At 46.3% G+C, this 21,087-nt stretch overlaps 1 protein-coding gene and 1 non-coding gene across 2 annotated transcripts; both read left to right on the top strand.

The window, feature by feature from the left end:
• The first annotated feature begins 568 nt into the window (after window positions 1–568).
• Window positions 569–20,666, top strand: Cs (citrate synthase). The gene is made up of 11 exons (XM_051176065.1): window positions 569–780; window positions 11,798–11,848; window positions 13,062–13,169; window positions 13,646–13,711; window positions 14,412–14,543; window positions 14,757–14,945; window positions 16,547–16,746; window positions 17,522–17,651; window positions 17,750–17,851; window positions 18,252–18,461; window positions 19,124–20,666. The coding sequence occupies exons 1-11, from the start codon at window positions 739–741 to the stop codon at window positions 19,292–19,294; spliced, it is 1,401 nt and encodes a 466-aa protein (XP_051032022.1). The 5' UTR covers window positions 569–738; the 3' UTR covers window positions 19,295–20,666.
• Window positions 10,938–11,062, top strand: LOC127215862 (U8 small nucleolar RNA). Its single transcript, XR_007833980.1, has one exon. It is a non-coding gene; the product is annotated as a U8 small nucleolar RNA (small nucleolar RNA).
• Window positions 20,667–21,087: the final 421 nt, after the last annotated feature.

The following is a 21,087-nucleotide window of genomic DNA, read 5'->3' as shown; positions in this document are numbered from 1 at the left end:
AGACAGCACTAAATATTCAGGCGCCCGTTTGTGGCTCCTCTCCACATAGTGGGTGTCAGCATCTATACTGCCAGGGTTTCTGATGGTCTTCGTCAAGCAGCCGGCTTTGGCATCATAGGCTGCTTTCCACATGATGTCACCTGCACGGCCGTGAAGTCATTAACCAAAGACATCCTTTGAGGAAGCATGCCAAGCGGGTGTGTGTGTGCGGGCGGGGGTGTGTGTGTGTGCCACGATCAGTTTGCTGTGGTGCCGTGACCTTCAAGAGTCGCGTGCTGTTGCTGTAGCTTCCACATTCTCTGGAGAATCCGAAACGCGTTAAGGGCAAAGGGAAGAGCCAAAGAAGGAAGTTAACTGAGTTCTCAGGCACATCCTAGGACACCTACGGCCCCCTCTCCGCCCACTCCGAGTTAGCCTAGTCCGCAGGGTCCAATCCCCCCCGCCCTAACATCTGTCAAGGGCTCAAGCCCCGCCCCTCGTCCGCCCTCGACCAATGGCCGCGCCCGAGGCTTCTCCCCGGAGAGGGGCGGGCTCGGGTTTCGGCCAGGGGGCGGGGCCTCGCTGAGGACCCTGGGCTGGGCGCCTCTGCCGGTTCGTCTCCCCTTCCCTCCGCCGCCTCCTTTCAACCTTGTCCGCCGGTTGGCGCGGTCTCCGTCACAGCGGCGGCCGCTGCGGTCCTAGCTGCAGCCTCTCGCTCCCCGTGCTCGCTTCCCGCCGGGTCCCGGAGTCGGTCCCGCCATGGCTCTCCTCACTGCGGCAGCCCGGCTCTTGGGAGCCAAGGTGAGCGGCGGCGTCGCGGGGTGGGGCCGAGGCCACCGCAGGCCCTCCGGCAGCGAGCCGCCCGCCCGCCCGCCCCGGCGCGCAGCCCTCCGCGCCTTAAAGGGGCCCGGCGCCTGGCCGGCCGCCAGCCCTTCCCGCGGCCGCCTAGGCCATGTGCCGCGCCGCCCTTCCTCCCGGCGCTGGGGTGAGCGGCCGGCCGGCCGGCGGGTCTGCGTGCGGCCCGGGGCCCCGGCGCTCCGGCCTGACTGCCCGGCAGCGCCCCGAGGTGCCAGGGAGGCAGGGAGGGATGCGTGGCCCGGGAGGAAGGGCCGGAGAGGAGGGCAGGCAGAGGTGTGGCGTGCCGCCCGAGTTAGGGGAGGGAGTGCCTGGAGGGCCGCCGGCCGGGGGCGGGAGCTGCAGCCGGGGCTGCTCTGGGCTCCGCATGGTAGGGTGAGTCCTGCCAGGACCTGCCTCTCGGGTCGTTGTAATTGAAGGCTCCGAGTGACCCGGCCGCCGGGTCAGTTTTGGGAGAGGAGTAGAACGCCCCCCTCCCGTCCCCCAGCTCCTCTTTGTCCTTGGGACGCCTGCACTTAACTGTATAGGAGGAGCTGGGACAGGGTGGGGCATTTCTGCTAAACCTGCTGATAGAGTATCGCATAGGACTCTGGCGAGAACCAGAAAGGTTCCACCAAGCTGCAGGCCAATAAGAGGAGTAACACCATCCGAGGTCACATGACCGATTCTACTACTTGAGTTGTGCGGGTTCTTGCTGTTTCCTTAAGTCTCCTCTTAGGGGAGTACTTCCTCCCAATTCCCTGGGGCCCTTTAACTTGGACCTTTCTTTTTTGCCTTCTCACTACTTTGGGCTCTGCATGACTCGGCCCTTTAAACAGAGGTCCAGTTGTGCCGAGGGAATCTCAGCCGTCCAATCCCAGTGGGGACAGTTGCCACAGACGACCTTGGCTGTTATAAAGAACAGGTTCTTTTTCTCTTCAGGCAACAGCTTGAAGGTGGTTATGCCTGAGAATGGTTTTGACAGGCGGTGTGTGATGCATGGTTGCCCGACTTACCCATAGGGTTTATCTTGGGGTTCCTTTGAGCCCCCAGAAATAAGGTGGAGGGCCATTCATTTGGTAGATACTTACTTGCCTGTCTTGGCTGTTGCTACTCCTGCTGCCAGGGAACTGGGTAAGGAACTCACTTGGGAAATGAAGCAAGTTCCAGACAGTGTTTTGGCAGAATAGTGGACCTATAATTAGATCATTTTGGAGCTGCTAACCCAGACCAGATAGTCTAACACAAATGAACTGGAAAAGGCCTTTGGATTTACCTTTTGAGTTTGTCTTGCCTATTAAGGCCCTAGGAAATCTCTGTGTTTTGGGGATGACTGGGCTCTCATTCCAGAAATCTTAATTGGTTAGCGGTCTTTTGGACTTGCTTGGCTGGCATGCATGGGTCTCTTGTTTGCCTCTCATTGAGTGTGGTGGTCACATACCTGCTGTCCCAGCACTTGAAGTGGAGACAGTAGCTACATAGTGAGTTTGAGGCCACCCTGCCTCCAAGAAAAGGGGTAAGGTTAACTCTTAAAATCAGCAAGGCCCAGAAGCAGAGCACGGTGGCTCTCAAACACTGGGAGCTTAGGCAGGAGGGTCATTACAAACTCAAGGTCAGCCTGGACTGCACACTGAGTGAGTTCCATTAAGCTTGAACTCCAAGGTTAAGTGCTTGCTATGCAAGCCTAAGAACCTGAGTTCAAACTTCTTTTGGGCTGGCAGCTCACAAAAAGTAAAATGACACAAAGGCTCATTTATTAATTATAAAAGCTTGACCTATAGCTTAGGCTTGTCCCACTAGCTCGTATTTAAAACTTAAATACCCATATCTTTTAATCTGCACTCTTTCATGTGGCTCAGTTACCTTTGTATTGCCCGTCTTGCTTCCTCCATTTCCATGGCAACACCACCTTCCCAGAGTGTTCCCTGTCCAGAAGCCCCTACTATACCCCCTGCCTAGCTATTGGCCATTTAGCTTTTTATTAAATTAATCACAGTGACACATCTTCACATAGTGTAAAGGAACATTCCACAACATAACCTCCACCTAACAGCCATGTTCCATTATGTGTCTGTAACCCTCATAGTACTGGGGTGTGGCAGTTAATCTAGCAGAAACAAGTTTGAATGACAGACTGTATTAAAACTATTAATAAGGCAGAAGGCCAGTAGAGGAAGACACAAAGTTAACTGACACACAACATGTATGTGTACACGAAGACACACAGAGCTAAAACAAGAAATGTATAAAGCTGTCAAAGCCTTAACAAAATTAAGGAGTAGAATACGGAGAGATTCTGCAGTGTACCTAGGATTCTGAGGAGCATATCAGCATCGTTCTTATCTGCCTATACTGTCTAAATTAACCTCCAGTTTGATTAGTCTTTTAATACTAAGAGCCTTTTTTAAAAAGGTAAACCAGGAGGTGGTGGCAAGCACCTTTAGTCCCAGAGCTCTGGCAGCAAGGACAGGCAGATCTCTGAGCCGGAGGCCAACCTGATCTACAGAGTGAGTTCCAGGACTGCTGAAGCTAATGAAAAGTGGTAGTGCTTGCCTTTAATGTGCAAGACCCAAGATTTAGAGAGAGAGTGAGTGAGTGTATGTATGTAATCACCTCACTAAGGCACTAAGGACTAAAGAAGCTGAGGTAGGAAGATTTCATGTTCCACAAGTTTTATGCCAGCTGGGGGCTACATAATGAGACCTGTTAAGGGGAGATGACAATTAGAAAGAAAAAAAAATTTTTCGAGACAGTTTCCCTGTCGAGACAGTATTTGCTTTGAAGCCTCTCCTGGAACTCACATTGCAGACTAGGCTAGCCTCCAGCTCATAGAGATCCTCCTGCCTCTGCCTCACAAGTGCTGGGATCAAAGGCGTGCTCCACCAACGCCCGGCAGATCTTTCTTTTTTAACCCCCCAGGAGGTGTGTAGTTTATATCTCTCCATGCTTAAGCTGGGTTTTTTACAGGTGATCTGGGTTTGTAGTTAGGCCAGGAATTGGAATGACTGTCAGGTCATCATGCTTAATTAGCCCTATCTAAAAGCAATATTGTTTTCTTTTAAGACAGAATCTCATCATGTAGCCTAATCTGGCCAAAAACTCACAACTCTCTCTCTCTGTGTCTTTTTTATTTTTTGAGACAAGATTTTTCTGTAGATCAGACTAGCCTTGAATTCAGAGTTCCACCTGCCTCTGCTTAAGGAGTGCTGGGATTAAAGGTGTGCACCGCCACCACCCTTTCTTTAATGCCATTAACTCTGCCCCAGGTGCTGGAGTTACAGGCTTGCACCATCACATTCATCTTAAGGGGAATTTTGTATCAGTGAGAATTCTTCTCTAGATAGGATATTTGGAAATTTGAAAAGAGCAGTGTGGTTCTACATTAACAGTGACTTAAAGCATGTCTATACCACTACCCATTTTCTATAAGACCTAGTCTGAAATTAATTTCAACAAAACATTCATTTTTCTCCCATGAAATAGGCTTAACACCCAAAACTTTTGAAGACAAGGCTCTAATCTCTATCTACTTTCCAAGTGGAGCTTAACTTTGTGTTAATTGTGGGAAAAGTCTGTTTGTTCCTCCCGGCCTTTAAATTGGGAGCAGGTCAATCTGAAGACATTGGCATAGACGGGCTGCAAAGACAGACTGGTTCTTAGAATCTGAACGTGCTATGCACAAGAAACCAGACTCATCTCAACTAAAGCCACACAGTAATTTCTTGTGCCTTATGTCAGTACTTTTGGAGGAAAAGGGGCCAGGTGTGAAATCTGAATCAGTGGGGGAACTTTGCAGTATCTTCTCTCAACTGCCCTGACTTTGTTGTTACCTGCATGCTTGATCAGATTGTGATTCTGAAGTGGCATGGAATCTGACAGTATTTACTTTTTGGGCTGCTGATGTGTGATGCTGGATTGGGATTGCAGGCGTGACCCACCACACCCAACATTATTTTTTTCACATGACTTAGGAAAGGATTCTTGTAAAACCTAGAGCTAAAGCTTGTTAAAAAGAAAAAAATGTACAGTGAGGAAATCATTTAGTATTTCCAAGAAATGTTGAGGTGACAATCATATTTAGTGTCTGGGTGTATGTCCACAGCACTCTTGGGTGTCAGGATCATTGGTGTGAGTTAATTTTTTTTTTTTCCTTCCACATACTGAGAGCATCAGGCTTGGTAGCAAGTGCTTTTACTTGCCGGGCCTTCTCACCAGCCTAGGCATAACTTTCTAATTAAAAGTAGTAAGAGTTAATGCATTAAAAACAATAATTGAATCTGAAGAGGTGATAAACTGCTTTTTTAAAGGCTTATTTATTATGTATACAATTTTCTGTCTGAATGCCAGAAGAAGGCACCAGATCTCACTATTATAGCTGGTTGTGAGCCACCATGTGGATGCTGGGAGTTGAACCAGGGTCCTCTGGAAGAGCAGCCAGTGCTCTTAACTTCTGAGCCATCTTTCCAGCCCTGAACTGTTCTTGTAGAGGATCTGAGTTTGGTTCCCAACATCCACAATGGGCAGCATTATCATGCTGCCCTCTTCTGACCTTCTCGGGCAGCTGCACACACATGGCATACTCAGACACATAAATTAAAAAGAATCTTTAAAGATACATTTTTAAGCTGGCCATGTTGGTGCTTACCTTGATCCCCTCATTCTATAGTAGAGGTGAATGGAGGTCAGTCAGCCAAGGCTGTATAATGAGACCCTGTCTCACACACACAATTCTAGAAATACTTAGTAAAATAAGCAAACTTATAAAGAACACTGTGGGCTTCTGATGAAAGAAAAGGTCAAGACTCTATTCTTTGTCTTCTATTTTGGCGACTCAGTCCTTTTCTGAGGTTTGAGTGATACCTTTTATGGTCTTTGAGTAATTAGTGGGCCTGTAGGCAAGTAGGACCTCCTACTTACTGTTAGGAAGTGTCAAGTAGCTAGGCGTTGGTGGCACATACCTTTGATGACAGCAAAGGGAGGCAGAGGCAGGTGGATCTCTGAGTTCCAGCTTGGTCTACAAAGTGAGTTCCAGAACAGGCTCTAAAGCTACAGAGAGAAACCCTGTCTGGGGGGGGGGGGGGAGAAAGAAAGAAAGGGACAAGTAACAGCCAGCAAGATGGCTCTTGGCCACCAACCCTGATGAGCACATGGGTCCCACATGTTGGGAAGATAGGACCAATTCTGTAATTTGTTCTCTGACCTCTACACCAAAGCCATGGGGTGTGTGGGTGTCTATCTGTGTCACTTAAGCACAAATAATACTGTAATAGAATTTTTAAAGAAAGATGACAGAATTATCCTGTTAGTATTAAGGGGTCAGGGATCAGGCTAACATCCAGCATGGCCATTGTGAAACACAGCCTTTAAATGGCTTTAGTTAGCTGACCTGGTTCTGGAAAGAGAGGATTCTTTGTCCTAGGCCAGTTTTTGTTATTTCTTTTTGAATTTCTATGAGACAGGGTCCAATGTAACTGAGGCAGGCTTTAAACTCCTGATCCTGCTTTTGCCTCCCAAAGGCCTTCATGTTTTACTTATTTTTGAGATTGATATGCTTAGGAGACTGGTGTTTTTATTTATTTTTGAAGCAGAGGCTCAGGATGTAGACTGGCTGTTTTAGAACTTGATGTGTGGATCAAGCTGTCCTCAAACTGAGTTGCTTGCCTCTGTGTAGAATTAAAGCTGAGCAGGACTGTTGGCTGCTTCCCTTGTTTCACTTTGAGCATGCTTGTGTATTTTCCCCTGAGAGCAGTGCCAGCTTCAGATCCCTCAGAGCTAGCATTGAAGGGGGTGGAGCTGTCCAGCATTGCTGTCAGGAACTGGACTCCATCTGGGCTTTTTTTTTTGGGGGGGGGGGAGCAGGGTCTCACTATGTATCCCTTGTGATCTGGAACACACTATATAGACCAGGGTGGTGTTGAACTCTCAGATCTGCCTGCTCCTCCCTCCAGATTGTTGGGATTAAAGTCATGCACTGCCCCGGCATTGTTTATTTGGTTGGTTGGTTTTTCCGGACAGGGTTTCTCTGTAACAGCCTTGGCTGTCCTGGAACTCAGAGATTTGCCTGCCTCTGTCTCCCAAGTGCTGCCTCCACCCAGCTTCTTTCTTTTTTCTTCATACTACTTCTTTCTGCATTGGAAGGCTCTGTCACTCAGGTTTTTTCCTACCGGTTATGGCAATTCTGCTGGTATTTTTCTTCTGTCTTGTTCTGTCATCTTAATCTGTGCACGTGCCTGTTTTGGGAAACATGAATGAATGAATGATCGAGGCAACAGCGCGTGTGAGGTTTGGAAAGGCCTCTTACTGAGCAGGGTGCTTCCACTGTCCCCACCCGGTAGGGAATCCTGGCTGTCAGCCAGTGTCCTCCAAGCTTGAGTAGCTCTTTCTGGCTCATGCCATGAAGGAACTGACCTATTGAGTGAGGTACTGCCTGACTCACCTGACAGTGAGGTGACTACTTGTGTCAGGCAACCAGAAGCCAGAATCTCTGCTGTCACAGCTCCAGGAGGGGAGGAGCTGGGAGGTAACATTCAAAAGTGAGTGAGTATGACCTGAGTGCTGTGCAAGGCCGGTCTGCAGCTCCATGGCAACCACAGGGTAGCTGAGTGGAGGCATGTGTGGCTTGGTTGCTGGTGCAGGGGTCCAGGTTTTCATGATTATTATATAGAGTTCCAGAATGTGCTTGGATGTAGAGTAATAATAACCCTGTGATCCCAGCACTCTGGGAGAAAACAGAAAAAAAGGAGTTTGAGGCCAGCCTTGGTTACACAGTGAGTTCAAGAACAACCTGTACCATAGATGATCCTGTCCTGTCGAGAAACTAAAAAATGGCACCCTCCCAAGACAATAGGAAGTTGAGATTTATTTCCTGTTTAATTGTTAAAGGAAATTCTCCATTCCTTAGGGTTTGATTGGTTCTTACTGTGATGTATTCTGGCTTGGCAAGGGTTTTGGTTTTTGATTGTTTATTTTTTTAATGTTTATTTTATGTATGAGTACTCTTATCTGCATGTATGCCTGCAGGTCAGAAAAGGGCATCAGATCCTGTATACAGGTGGTTGTGAGCCACCATGTGGTTGCTGGGAATTGAATTCAGGTCTTTGAAAGAGCAGTCAGTGCTCTTAACCCCTGAGCCATCTCTCCAGCCCCCTGGGCAAGAGTTTTGACAATTGATGGTATATTATAGCCACTACAGTTCTGTTTGTTTTTTGTTTTCCTTCTTTTATGATAGAGTATCACAAAGCTTTTGCAGCCTCAGACCAATATAGTATGTAGCCAACACTGATTTTGAATTTTTGATCCCTCCCTCTACGTTCTAAATGGTCCTATTATTCTAGGCCTGTGTGGCCATGTCACCTGGCTCTTTTCCTTTTTCAAATACATGATTTTACTCTGTAGCCCAGGCTACCTGGAACTTGAGTCTCCCTGCTTCAGCCTTTGTAGTGCTGGGATTATAAGCATGTCACTGCCATGCCATACAATACAAGATCAGTGAGACCACACACACACACACACAAAACCGTGTAACAGTTCTGGCTGTCCTGAGATCTGCCTGCCTCTACCTCCCAAGTGCTGGGATTAAAGGTATGTGCCACCACCATCTGGCCTAAGACGGGTGCATTTTAAAGAAACAAGTATTGGCCAGTCATTGGTGGCGCACACTTTTAATCTCAGCACTCAGGAGGCAGCAGGCGTGAGTTCTTTCCAGGACAGCCTGGTTTACAGAGCTAGTCCAGGACAGCCAGGGCTACACAGAGAAACCCTGTCTCAAAAAACCAAAAAAAAAAAAAAAAAAAAAAAAAAAAAAGAAGAAGAAGAAGAAACTAGTATTGAATTTACTATCTATGCACAAATCAGTGTCCTATATGCTTTAGAAAATTTCCTTTAGATTTTAAATTTTTATCTGTATGAATGATTTGCCTGCATATGTGTCTTCACACCACCTGGTTCCCATGGAGATTAGAAGAGTGCATGCAGAGCCTCTGGGAGTGGAGGTGTGGATGGCCGTGGTCCACCATGTGGTGCTGCTGTGTCCAAACCACTAAGCCCCCTCTCTAGCCCCTCTGCATGATTTCATACAAACTTGCTCTGTGTGTGGGACATGCATGTTTAAGTGTAGATACATGTACATGTGGAGATCAGGGACAAGTTTGGATGTCTTTTCTCATTGTCTGCTTTAATGCCTGGGAGCAGGAAGCTCGCCCTTTTCTGGATAGATTGACAGGATTCTAAGTTCTGGGTACAAGCTGCCATGCTGTTGTGTTGCCATTTTTTTCTTTAATAACAGCCTATATTTTTACAGGATACTAGCTATGGACTAGAAATGCATTTAAAACATTCTGGCCGTGGTGGCCCACGCCTTTAATCCCAGCACTCAAGAGGCAGAGGCTGGTGGATCTCTGAGTTCAAGACCAGCCTGGTCTACAAGAGCTAGTGAGCTAGTTCCAGGACAGAGAGACTCTGTCTCCAAAAACCAAAAAAAAAAAAAAAAAAAAAAAAAAAAAAAAAAAAACAAAGAAAGAAAGAAAGAAAAATTCTGAAAAGAATTTATAGATTACATTTATTTGATAATTATATGCCTAGTGATTTAACAAAGCACAATTTAGTGATGTCTGGCTTTCATGCTGGAGATTTGGGCTTGGTCTTAATGTTTGCAAAGTAAATGCATACTGAGTCAACTCCCATATCCCTAAAGTTGGCTTTTTATTACTGTTTGAGATTTAAAAAGTGACACTATGGTAGGTCTCATAGCCAAAGGAACAGTAAAATGTCAGACCTGTATTTAGGCCTTGATGTGTTTTCTCATGTAAACTGTAGATTGAAATTAGGGCTGACATCCAAGTGTGAATTTTCATTAATTTTTTTGGGCGGGGACATGGTCTCTTTTGTTTAAGGCTGGGTGGGCCCAAACTTTTGCAGCTGGGGGTGATCTTATTCTGATTCTTGGCCTCCTGGGTGCTGGGATTGTTTATTTTTTGTGTGGGTGTTTTGCCTGTGTGCATGTACCCTTTGTGCCTGGTACCTGTGGACACCAGAAGAGGGCATTAGATTTCTAGAACTATAGTTACAGATGGTTGTAAGTTGTGTGTGGCTGCTGGTAACTCCTGGTTCCCTGGAGGAATAGCCAGGAACAGCCATCTCTCTAGACATGTCTCACTGTATAGTCTTAGGCTGGCATAGAAGTTGTGATCCTCCTGCCTCTGTGTCCCAAGTGCTGTGCTACAGGTGTGCACCGCCCCATGCTTAGCTTTCCATTCGAAATCAAGTACTCTGCATTCTTTGTAATTAAAGTTATTCTAACTTGAATTTATCCTTTTGTCATTTTGAATAGTTTGTGATCAAGGTCTTAGAGAGTCAGTAAGATTGTGTGTGTATGTGTACAGTATACAGTATGTGTGTGTATGTGTACAGTATACATAGATACTGTATAAAAATGCCAGGAGCACAGGCCTTTAAACCCAGAACTTGGGAGGCCGAGACAAGCTGATCTGAGTTCCAAGCCAGCCAGAGCTCTTTGAAAAATACCTTGTCCAAAAAAAAGTAAATGTGATATTTGTGTGTGTGCTCACAGTTACAGAAGCAAGCAGGATACATGAATAATGGTGCTACGTTTCATTTCAAGTCCATGCACCGGACAGCCTGAGAATTAACCAGTACAAAGGCTGAGGTCTGTGGGGAAAAGTATTTTCTAGCTGGGGGTGACAAGACACTGATTACCTTTTCTGGTTTTGCTCTAAGAGCCCCTGCTGATGAGGTCAGACCCACATTCTTTCTAATCACTTCTGGAAACACTGTTACCTTAGGTATTTTTAATCTCTCAAGTTGACATGTAAAAACAGAAGTCACATATAGCTTGCAGGGTGACTTACTACCTTAAAAATTCTTCCAATTTCCTTAACTTTTCTTTATCTTGTGATGTTTAATTTTATGTGTGTGGGAGTTTGCATGTGTGCCTGAGCACCTGGTACCTGCAGAGTCTACAAGTGGGCATTGGATCCTCCAGCACTGGAGTCACATAGGAAGGTTGTGAGCTGCCACTGGGCCATCGCTCTAGCTCCTCCATTGCTGTAGTCATCTGTCAGTTGCTCTTTTGTAGATATTCTGTGTGCTTTTAAAACCGGAAGGGATGAGCAGATGGGATAAACCTTACTATTCCTCTTTTGGGGGAGGGGAACGGGGCAAAACAGAACATGATGCTTGAAGCTTACATCAGTTGTGATTAGTATCTGTGTAATCAGGGTACCTGTCTGATTCTCTGGAAAAGTAAAATAAGCCAGAAGGGTTAAAAATGCTATTGTGAAAGATTGCCCCTGCCTGTGGGCTGTCCTAGATTGGACAGGTAAAGTGATGCTAAAAGACTAAGTAATGGGGTTTGTTTTGTTTGTTTTGGGGGAGGTTGAGACAGGATTTCTCTGACTGTCCTGGAACTTAGAGGCCCAGCTGTGATGGAGATTTCATAGCAGCATCAGTAGTAGGCCAGTTTTCTTGGGGGCCACTCACAAATATTGACAAGTGAATCTACATGGACTAGATGCTCTATATAACAACTATGTGGTCCAGGAACTTTGTGTGTGTGTGTGTGTGTGTGTGTGTGTGTGTGTGTGTGTGTGTGTGTGTGTGTGTGAGAGAGAGAGAGAGAGGGAGAAACTCTTATAAGAATACTAGTGATGCTGTGGATATAAGAAGCAGACTTCTGCCAGGCTATTTATGGCCTGATAAAACTTTATGCAAACTGTCTCAGAAGGTGAAAATGGAGAGTCTGTCTGCAGCTCCTTAATGCAGAGGAGGGAAGGGTGTTAGCTAATAAGGTTTGTTTTGTTTTTCGAGACAGGGTTTCTCTGTGGCTTTGGAGGCTGTCCTGGAACTAGCTCTTGTAGACCAGGCTGGCCTTGAACTCACAGAGATCCTCCTGCCTCTGCTGGGATCAAAGGCGTGTGCCACCAACGCCTGGCCAGTTAATAAGGTTTTGTCTTGATCTCTTTTGCAGAATTCGTCCTGCCTCGTTCTTGCTGTCCGGCATGCCAGTGCCTCTTCCACGGTAAGATCTGGCAAGGAGTGCAGAGTCCTTGCAGCAGTCTGACCTCAGGATAGAGAGTTCAGCAACTACTTGCCTTATTATCTTAAGTCTATTGGAATTAGCCAACAAAACACCTTTTCTACAGTCAATGAAAGACAATTGTAAATTAGTTTAGACATTCTGCATAGAAAAAGAGAAAAGTAAAGTGAAAATGAAGTATGTTATTTCTTTTTAATTGCTCTAAAAATTAGCTGTTTGTTTAAAATAATAATAGCGCTGGTGAGCTAACTCTGACAGAGTTCCTACCTAGCATGTGCAAGACTGTTATTGTTATGATTATTATTAGTTTTAAAAATATTTTTCAATTTTATGCACATTGCCTGCATGTGTGAGGGTATCAGATCCCCTGGAACTGGAGCTACAGACAGTTGTGAGCTGCCATGTGGGTGCTGGGAATTGAAGCCTGGTCCTCTGAAAGAACAGCCAGTGCTCTTAACTGCTGAGCCATCATCTCTCCAGCCCCCCCCCTTAAATAATTTATCTTTTACTTTATTTGCATTGGTGTTTTGCCAGCATGTGTGTGGGTGTGTGTGGGTGTGTGTGGGTGTGGGTGTCAGATGTTGGAGTTACAGACAGTTGTGAGCTAGCATGTGGGTGTTGGGAATTGAACCTGGGTCCTCTGGAAGAGCAGTCTGCTTCTAACTGCTGAGCCATCTCTCTAGCATCTCCTCCAGTACCCCTCTCCAGCCCCTTAAGAAATAATTTATTCAGTGGAGTAGTGCTGTGGAAATAGCAAATCCCACCCCCTTTTTTAAGTGCTGAGCATTAAACCCAGGGCTTACATGTGCTAGGCAAGGACTTTACCACTAAACCATACTCATGACCCCTAAATGAAATAAACTTACTATTAATGTCTTTTGTTTTTGTTTCCTAATACAGGTTCTTATATATAGCCCTTTTGTCAAATACCTGAGACAGGGTGGCCTCGCTCATTCTTCTGCCTCGGCCTCTTGAATGCTAGGATTAGAGGCATTCACCCACCATCCCTGACTTTTTAATCATTAAGTGAACACCACTGTCCATATCCAGAACATTTTCATCCCTGCGTCTTCCCATTCCCTCCTCCCAGTGCCTGGCAGGTAGAGATGATGACAAGCAGTCTTCACATACCTTCTTTACAGCAGGAAGCCCTACCTGGTTTCCTATCACTTAACCCTTCTATTTCCCTTTCTAGAATCTGAAAGATGTACTGAGCAATCTGATACCCAAGGAGCAGGCCCGAATTAAAGCCTTCAGACAGCAGCATGGGAAGACAGTGGTGGGCCAGATCACTGTGGACATGGTAAGGGCTGCAGTGGTGTCTTAGCTGTGCCACAGGGAGCCATTTTCTTCACTTACTCACCTATGACAAAGATGAATGTAGCTTCTAGTCCTGTTCCCAGCTCTTTAGCTAGGGCTGGGCTGCCTTTTGATTGAAGTTGTGGCAGCCATCCAGTTAAACTGTAGCCCCAGTAAATCCTCTGGTGCAGCCTTAGGATATCTTTTCTTTGCCCGTGGTAGCGCTAATCCCAAACTATAGATTTAATGTGGACGGGGTTAAGAATGATCAGGAGAAAAAACACTGTTAAGAAAAGGAAGGAAAGGTAGGTATATTAAAGAAACAGTAGAGACTTAGTGCGAGCATCTAGAAATTCTACCCCAGAAATGGCCTCCTAAGTGTAGTCTTGCTGAGAGAGTAAACTTCTCCAGAGTTCCATGAAGCTCTGACCACCACCCTGGCCCCAGCCAGCCTGACAATGGTACATCTTCTTTCCTTAGATGTATGGTGGCATGAGAGGCATGAAAGGACTTGTGTATGAAACATCTGTTCTTGACCCTGATGAGGTAAGAGACCGTGCGTGATGGTCAGTGGGTCTGACCATACAGATAGTGTGAAAACTGAGCAGTGCAGGGAAGAGCTCTCTCTAGGGCATCAGAGAACAAAGGCCAAAGTCAGTGTGTGAACAGTTAATACCGGGAAGTGAGCACTCACGTTTGGTTTTCGTTCTTGTTTGTTTTGAAATAAGTCTCCTTGTGTAGCCTTGGCTGGCCTGGAACTTAGGGTGTACACCAGACTGGCCTTGAACTCATGGCCTGTGTTTGCTTCTTTGTTTTGCATTTTAATTGGAAAACAAAACAAAACACATTTATGGAGCTAGAGAGGTGGTTTAGCAATTAAGACATATTATATGCACACACAGACTTACACACTCATAGCCAGCTATGGTGGTCACATCTTTAATCCCAGAAGGCAGAGGCTGTTGGATCTCTGCAAGTTCAAGCCCAGCCTGGTCTTCATAATGAGTGAGTCCCAGGACTACATTGACATGCTGTGTATCCAAAAAAATTTAAATGAATATTTATAAAATCAATCTATCTTTTTCTTGTTTTCTGTGGGTGTTTGGTTGTTTGTTTTGAAACAGGGATCAAACTCAGGCCACTAGGCAAGTGTGTTCACCTAGTCTGGTATGACTAGGACCAGTCTATTTATTGTGTGACTGACAGATAATGCATTTGATTGTGATTCTTTCTCTTCTCTGTCAAGGGCATCCGTTTCCGTGGTCATAGTATCCCTGAGTGCCAGAAACTGCTGCCTAAGGCTAAGGGTGGGGAAGAGCCCCTCCCTGAGGGCCTATTTTGGCTGCTGGTAACTGGACAGATGCCTACGGAGGAACAGGTATGGTCAGCATTGGCTCTCCCATCCCCCTGCCTTGCTTTGCTCTGCTCTTCAGCATTTAACCTTCATAAGCCTCTGCCATGGCTGGGATTTATAGAGAGCTTTGAGAAGGAACCAGCAGGGTCTGACTGTGACTGAGCAGGTTGTACTGAGCCCTGAGATTATCTTTTCTCGGGTATTGTTCTGTGTTTGATCAGATCTCCTTTTTCACAGGTGTCTTGGCTCTCACAAGAATGGGCCAAAAGGGCAGCTCTGCCTTCTCATGTGGTCACCATGCTGGACAACTTTCCTACTAATCTGCATCCCATGTCTCAGCTCAGCGCGGCCATCACAGCCCTCAACAGTGAAAGCAACTTTGCTCGGGCGTACGCAGAGGGCATCAACCGAACCAAGTACTGGGAGGTAGGAGCCCTATGTAGTGTGACTGGGCTGTAATGGGATCACAGAGCACATGCCACGAGTTGTCCCTAACACTAAAATTCCTTGTAGACATGCTTTCTGTTAATTATAAAGAAGATAGAGCATCCTTTCCTTTCCTCCTGTTAGTTACTTTGTGCACTCATACAGTATGTGAAGGTCAGAGGACAACTGATAGGAATCTGTTTGCTGCTCCTCGTACAATGTGGGTACCAGGGATCAGATCCCATCACCCACTGAACCTTATCACCAGCCCCAAATAAGGGGAACTTTCATGACACCTCAGAATTTGGGTGAACGATAGCTAACCACATTGCAGTCTAGGAGGACTAATTAATGCCTGTCACATTCTGGGTTAAACCCAAGATACTGTCAGGAGAGGGAAGATCCTGAAACACTTAATTTTCTGAAAATGAAAAGTGATCTCACTAGTTTGAATCTTGTTGTTGGTGTGTGGAAAGGCCACGGTATTGTCCCACCACACACTACTACCATCCTTTTCCAATTCCACACATACCACCAAGTATAAATTATGTAGCTAGGTTTAAGAGGACATCCCATGTGTGTGTTCCTGAACAGGTAAATATAACCTGCTAGGTCTGTATAATGTTACTTGTGTATGTTTTGTTTTCTTTTTCTTTTTTCCTTTGAGACAGGGTTTCTTTTGGAACTAACTCCATAGACCAGGCTGGCCTTAAACTCAGAGATCTGCCTGTCTCTGCCTCCCAAGTGCCAGGATTATAAGTGTGCACCACCACTGCCCAGTGATATGTTTTCAATAACCAGTTTGTGTGCTCTTCTTGGGATATGTTTTTCAAGGTTTTCTTTTACATGTGTGGATGTTTTGTCTGCAAGTGTGTCTGTGCGCCACACGCATGCTGCAGTACCTGTGGAGACCAGAAGAGGGAGTTTGAAACTGGAGTGACATCATTGTTAACTGCCCTGTTGGGTGCTGAGAACTGAACCTGGGCCCTTTCCAAGAACAAGTGCTCTTAACTACAGAACCATCTCTCCAGCCCCATATTTTGGGTAAATTTTTAGGCAAATGCCAGGTATCAACCTAGGCTTCCTACATGCTGGGCAAGTTTTCCATCAAAGTATATGTATATCAAAGCCTTGTATAAGAAATATATCTAGCATATAATACATATCTAAAACCTTGAAGCTTTTGCTATTCAATAATTGGTCAGCACTGGAAGCTAAGAAACAGAATTAATTAAACATTAGAATAAAGAAATAAAGACTTAATTCTAGACAATGGGCCAGTGAGAAGGCTCAGCAGGCACTTGAACATTCCAAGAATTCTGACCCTGAGCCTACAGGGATGGCAGGAAAAAAGGGACTTCACAGAGTTAATACTTCTGAGTTCCTCCTCTGTGAGTGGACAAAGTGTAGTAGATGGGAACAACGGAGGATTGTGTTCACGTGGATTCATGGAACATAAGAGAACCCCAGTTGTGTTGTTATTGTCATTCCGTACCCTGAATACAGAACCACCCAGAAGCTGTTGAAGGACAAACAAAACAGTATTGCAGCCTAATGCTTGGCTCGTAATTCCCTTTTTTCTCCATCTTTTCTTTCATCAGTTGATTTATGAAGATTGTATGGACCTGATTGCAAAGCTACCTTGTGTTGCAGCAAAAATCTACAGGAATCTTTACCGGGAAGGCAGCAGCATTGGGGCCATTGACTCTAAGCTGGACTGGTCCCACAATTTTACCAACATGTTAGGCTATACTGAACCACAGTTCACTGAGCTTATGCGTTTGTACCTCACCATCCACAGGTGAGCTACAGTTAGTAATTATATCCCTCAGGTGCCTGGATTGATGGGAAACTCTGAGACAGGATCTACATAGCCTTGCCTGTCCTGAGCTCAAACTCTTAAAGACCCTCCTGCCTCTGCCTCCCAAATGCCAGGATTAAAAAGGTTTCTACCACCATGCCCAGCAAGTGGGAGGTGGGGTGGGATAGGGTTAGATACATTAAAAAAGCTCCTTTGCCGGGCGTCGGTGGCCCACAACTTTAATCCCAGCACTCAGGAGGCAGAAGCAACTGGATCTCTGAGTTTGAGGCCAGCCTGGTCTGTCTACAAAGTGAGTTCCAGGACAGGCTACAAAGCTACAGAGAACACAAAAAAGAAAGAGAGCTCCTTCATGTTATTATCTGAGAACAGATGGTCTGTAGCAGAGAGATGGAAGCATCTTGTAAGATTGGCAGTGGGCAAGAAACAAGGGAGAAAAGCTGAAAGCTGAGGCACATCCTTTCTGATTGGGAAAGGATAAGCGCTTTCCAGGAGCGCCCTCTTGTGGCCATCATTATTAAAATGGGGTCAGTAGCTGAGAACAGTTTGCCTAATGTGTGGTTTGAGCTCTGCAGTTGACCCTAATAGTGGGTTAGGGTGAAGAAGAGTGGGTGTGGGAGGGAGGGAGAGAGGAGGGCCAGCTGACTGCCATAGAGTGTTGGGAGCCCGTGAGGCCAAGATGGGACCCAAAAAAGCCATGTCTGCTCCATAACTAGCCTTTCCTTTCTCTCTCTGGCTCTGCCTTGTGTCCCCACAGTGACCATGAGGGTGGTAATGTAAGTGCCCACACAAGCCACTTGGTTGGCAGCGCCCTTTCAGACCCTTACCTGTCGTTTGCGGCGGCCATGAATGGGCTTGCAGGGCCTCTGCATGGACTAGCTAATCAGGTGAGCTAGCCTTTCCTTCTTCCTGTGCTTTATCTTGACATTCCTTCCTTGGCATGTGTATTGACATCTGTCTTCCCCACCCTAAACCTACCACGTAGGAAGTGCTTGTCTGGCTAACACAGCTACAGAAGGAAGTGGGCAAAGATGTGTCAGATGAGAAGTTACGAGACTACATCTGGAATACACTCAATTCAGGACGGGTAAGCAACCAGGAAGAGACTGAGACCCAAACACTGCAATTTGAAAGAAAATTCCAGGCCATTGAGACGTTGTCTCAAGGGGTAAAAAAGAATAAAAGCGGCTCCTGCATTAGCCAGAAAAGGCCACCTTTCCTATTGTTTCCCATCTGTTTAACTTGTGGGTTTAGTTTCCTTTTCTGTGATGCTTGGCTTGACCCCAGCATCTTCTGGCTAGACTGGCGCTCTACCACTGAGCTGTATACCCAGCCCTTACATTATTCTTTTATTTTGAGACAGGGTTTCTCTGCTTAAATGGACTGAGTTTACAGTCTTGTTTGAGCCACCAGGACCAAATCACCTTAAAACAAAGGGGAATGGTGTGCCTGAATATGCTTCTGTAATTTTCCCCTGCCCTTGACAGGTTGTCCCAGGGTATGGACATGCAGTGCTGAGGAAGACTGACCCACGCTATTCCTGTCAGAGGGAGTTTGCCCTGAAACATCTGCCTAACGACCCCTTGTTTAAGCTGGTAGCTCAGCTGTACAAGATTGTACCCAACATCCTCTTAGAGCAAGGAAAGGCCAAGAACCCTTGGCCCAACGTGGATGCTCACAGTGGGGTGCTGCTCCAGGTGAGTGCTTTCCCTCTCACGCCACGCCCGAAATCAACTCCTGATCACAACAGGGGCATGGGACCCAAAGCCTAGTGTGTGGCTCTTGAGAGCTTTGAGTGGCTTGGAACTCAGTGTAGACAGTTTGGCCTTGAACTCCATCTGCTTCTGCCTCCCAAGTGCTTTGAATTAAGGTGTACACGCACCCCCGCCTGACACTGTCTGTGCCAGAGGTGACGTAAATGTCTTCCCCTGTTGCTTTCCATCTTACTTTCAGAGACAGGGTCTCTCTCTGAACCTGGAAGTCATTGATTCCACTCCTCAGTGACAAACTCCCCACTCACGGGATCCCAGACACATGCCACTACACCCTGACTTAGATGCTGGGAATCTGAAGGACAGTCTGCCAGCCAAGCTGTTTCCTTGGTCTCTGACCTAAAGCTTTTGATCTCCTGCCTCAGCCTCTTAAGTAGATAGAATTTCAGGTCTACAGCCCCAGGCTCTGCTAGAGCAAGGGCTCCTCTGTCACCTCCCTTACAGAGCGAGCCCTTTGACACAGTTGCTCATGCTTTACTTTCCCTGATGTTCTTTGTAGTTAAGGCTGAGTGGGCTAAGACTTGGTGAAAGGGGGAAATTGGTCTCTGGCTTTTAATAAAGCCTCCTCTCCTCTTCTTCCTTAACAGTACTATGGCATGACGGAGATGAATTACTACACAGTCCTGTTCGGAGTGTCGAGGGCTCTGGGTGTTCTGGCACAACTCATCTGGAGCCGAGCCCTGGGTTTCCCACTAGAAAGGCCTAAGTCCATGAGCACGGATGGTCTGATGAAGTTTGTGGACTCTAAATCAGGGTAAAATGGGAGGTTGGGGGAAACTGACTATTAGAAACTGAGGAAGCTTAAAAATAAAGTATAATTTTGTTTTGTTTCAGGGGCCTTTAAGACTTAAGATTAAACTGTATCTGAGGCACTGAAAATACATTTGATGTTAAAATATAAATTAAGACTTAAGAGATGAAAAGCGACCCCTCCTGTCCTCACCAGCTCACTTCCCTACCTGGTATGAGTTGCCCACACTGTAGGTTGACCAGGGCTAATGCATGTGGTCAAGTTAGAGCTGGCTGCCCACCCTCTCCAGACAGAGAATCTGGCTCCTCTTGTTTAGGTCAAAGCAGGTTACATGAGAGCTGTAGTCCCGGAAGCTTCTGCTTCTACTCTACCAGCCTCCACCATTGAGGCCAGGGCCGGGCCCTTTTTTTTTTTTTTTTTTTTTTTTTTCTTCCATAGGAACCCTGTTGGGTGTCAGCTGTGTCAAACCTTAGGGCCTTTTCCTGTGTACACAAGCACCTCCTAGCAAGATCTGTTGTCTGGCTGGAAACGCCTTGGCAACTTTTTATGCTATTGGTGACCATAAGTGACATGGTATTCATTGTGATTAGTACCCAGCGTACGATTCTATTTCTCTTTTTAAATTATACCATTGAAATTAAGGTCTGGGAGTGTTCTCCTTCCTTCCAGACTTCCTATACCTGCCGTGCCTCAGCTGAGGATGCCCTACGTCTCCCTGTCCTAGCCACTGCTAGGGTCCCCGTACTTAGCAGATCTGTGACCTGTGATCTATGACCTGTGGTCTTCCCAGTCATTCGGCTTTGTCAGTACTTAACGTGAACTAGGCCTTTACTCCCATGGAACATAAGCCACTCTTCTGACATTGGTTTCTCATGTTAATATGCTCTGGCGCACAGAACAAGGGCTCAGGGATGGCCAGCCTCTCCAAGGTCTGGTCCCAGGGGTTCTAGCCTTTCTTCTTGAACAGAAAATCACTTGCAATTGGATATAGTTTCCTTTGAATATCAATTGGATCTAGGGCTGAGAGCATTGAAAACAGTGGGCCACTTGCTCATCCCCCGTGTCAAGGACATGTCCCTTTATTTATCGATGTGTTTAAGTCAGCGCTCATGGGATGATTATTTTAGCAGCTGCATTTGCACAGGTTTTCAGTGACTCAGAACGCTCCACTGCCTCTTCTCTGAGAAGGGGCTGAGATACACTCCTGTTGTGACCCCCTTACCCCAAAACTCCCGCCTGTGTTTGTGTGGGACCCAAACCTCAGTACCACCCTGTTGAGATGGACACACTGTAAACCCCTGGGTAACTGTTCAGTCATGATGCAGACTTCGGGTTGTTCTGTATAAAATGAAAAATAATAAATGTTTTTATTAACAATGCTTGAGCTTGCTGTTAACATGAGGCCTAAAAGAGTCATTATGAGATGGAGGACATGGTCAGGAAGGTTTGAACTAGTGTGTCTTCCTATCTCTTCAGGCAAGTTGGACATTTAGAGGGAAGGCTGATTTCCAAAGCCATTCGGTCTTTCCCCAAGGTTAGGAAATCCTTCACCTTTCACCCCCATCCCTCCTAATTTGGAAAGACTGTAAGAGACCTCACAAGTACTTGCCTGACTAAGCCAGGAGCTGGCCTAGCCCACTGGGTGAAAGGGACAAGGACAAATGGAGAGAGACTGCTAGGTCCAAAGATAGACACTAGAGGGAGCTTGTAGTTTGTGTCTCCGTTACCACTTTCCTTAAGGGGTGGCCCTGGGGGGCATTAGATGTACGGGAGGTCTAAGACCATATGAATCTGTCCTGA

The sequence above is a fragment of the Phodopus roborovskii genome, unplaced genomic scaffold, assembly GCF_943737965.1.
Source record: "Phodopus roborovskii unplaced genomic scaffold, PHOROB, whole genome shotgun sequence".
NCBI lineage: Eukaryota > Metazoa > Chordata > Mammalia > Rodentia > Cricetidae > Phodopus > Phodopus roborovskii.
This window is presented reverse-complemented; position numbering and strand designations above follow the sequence as displayed.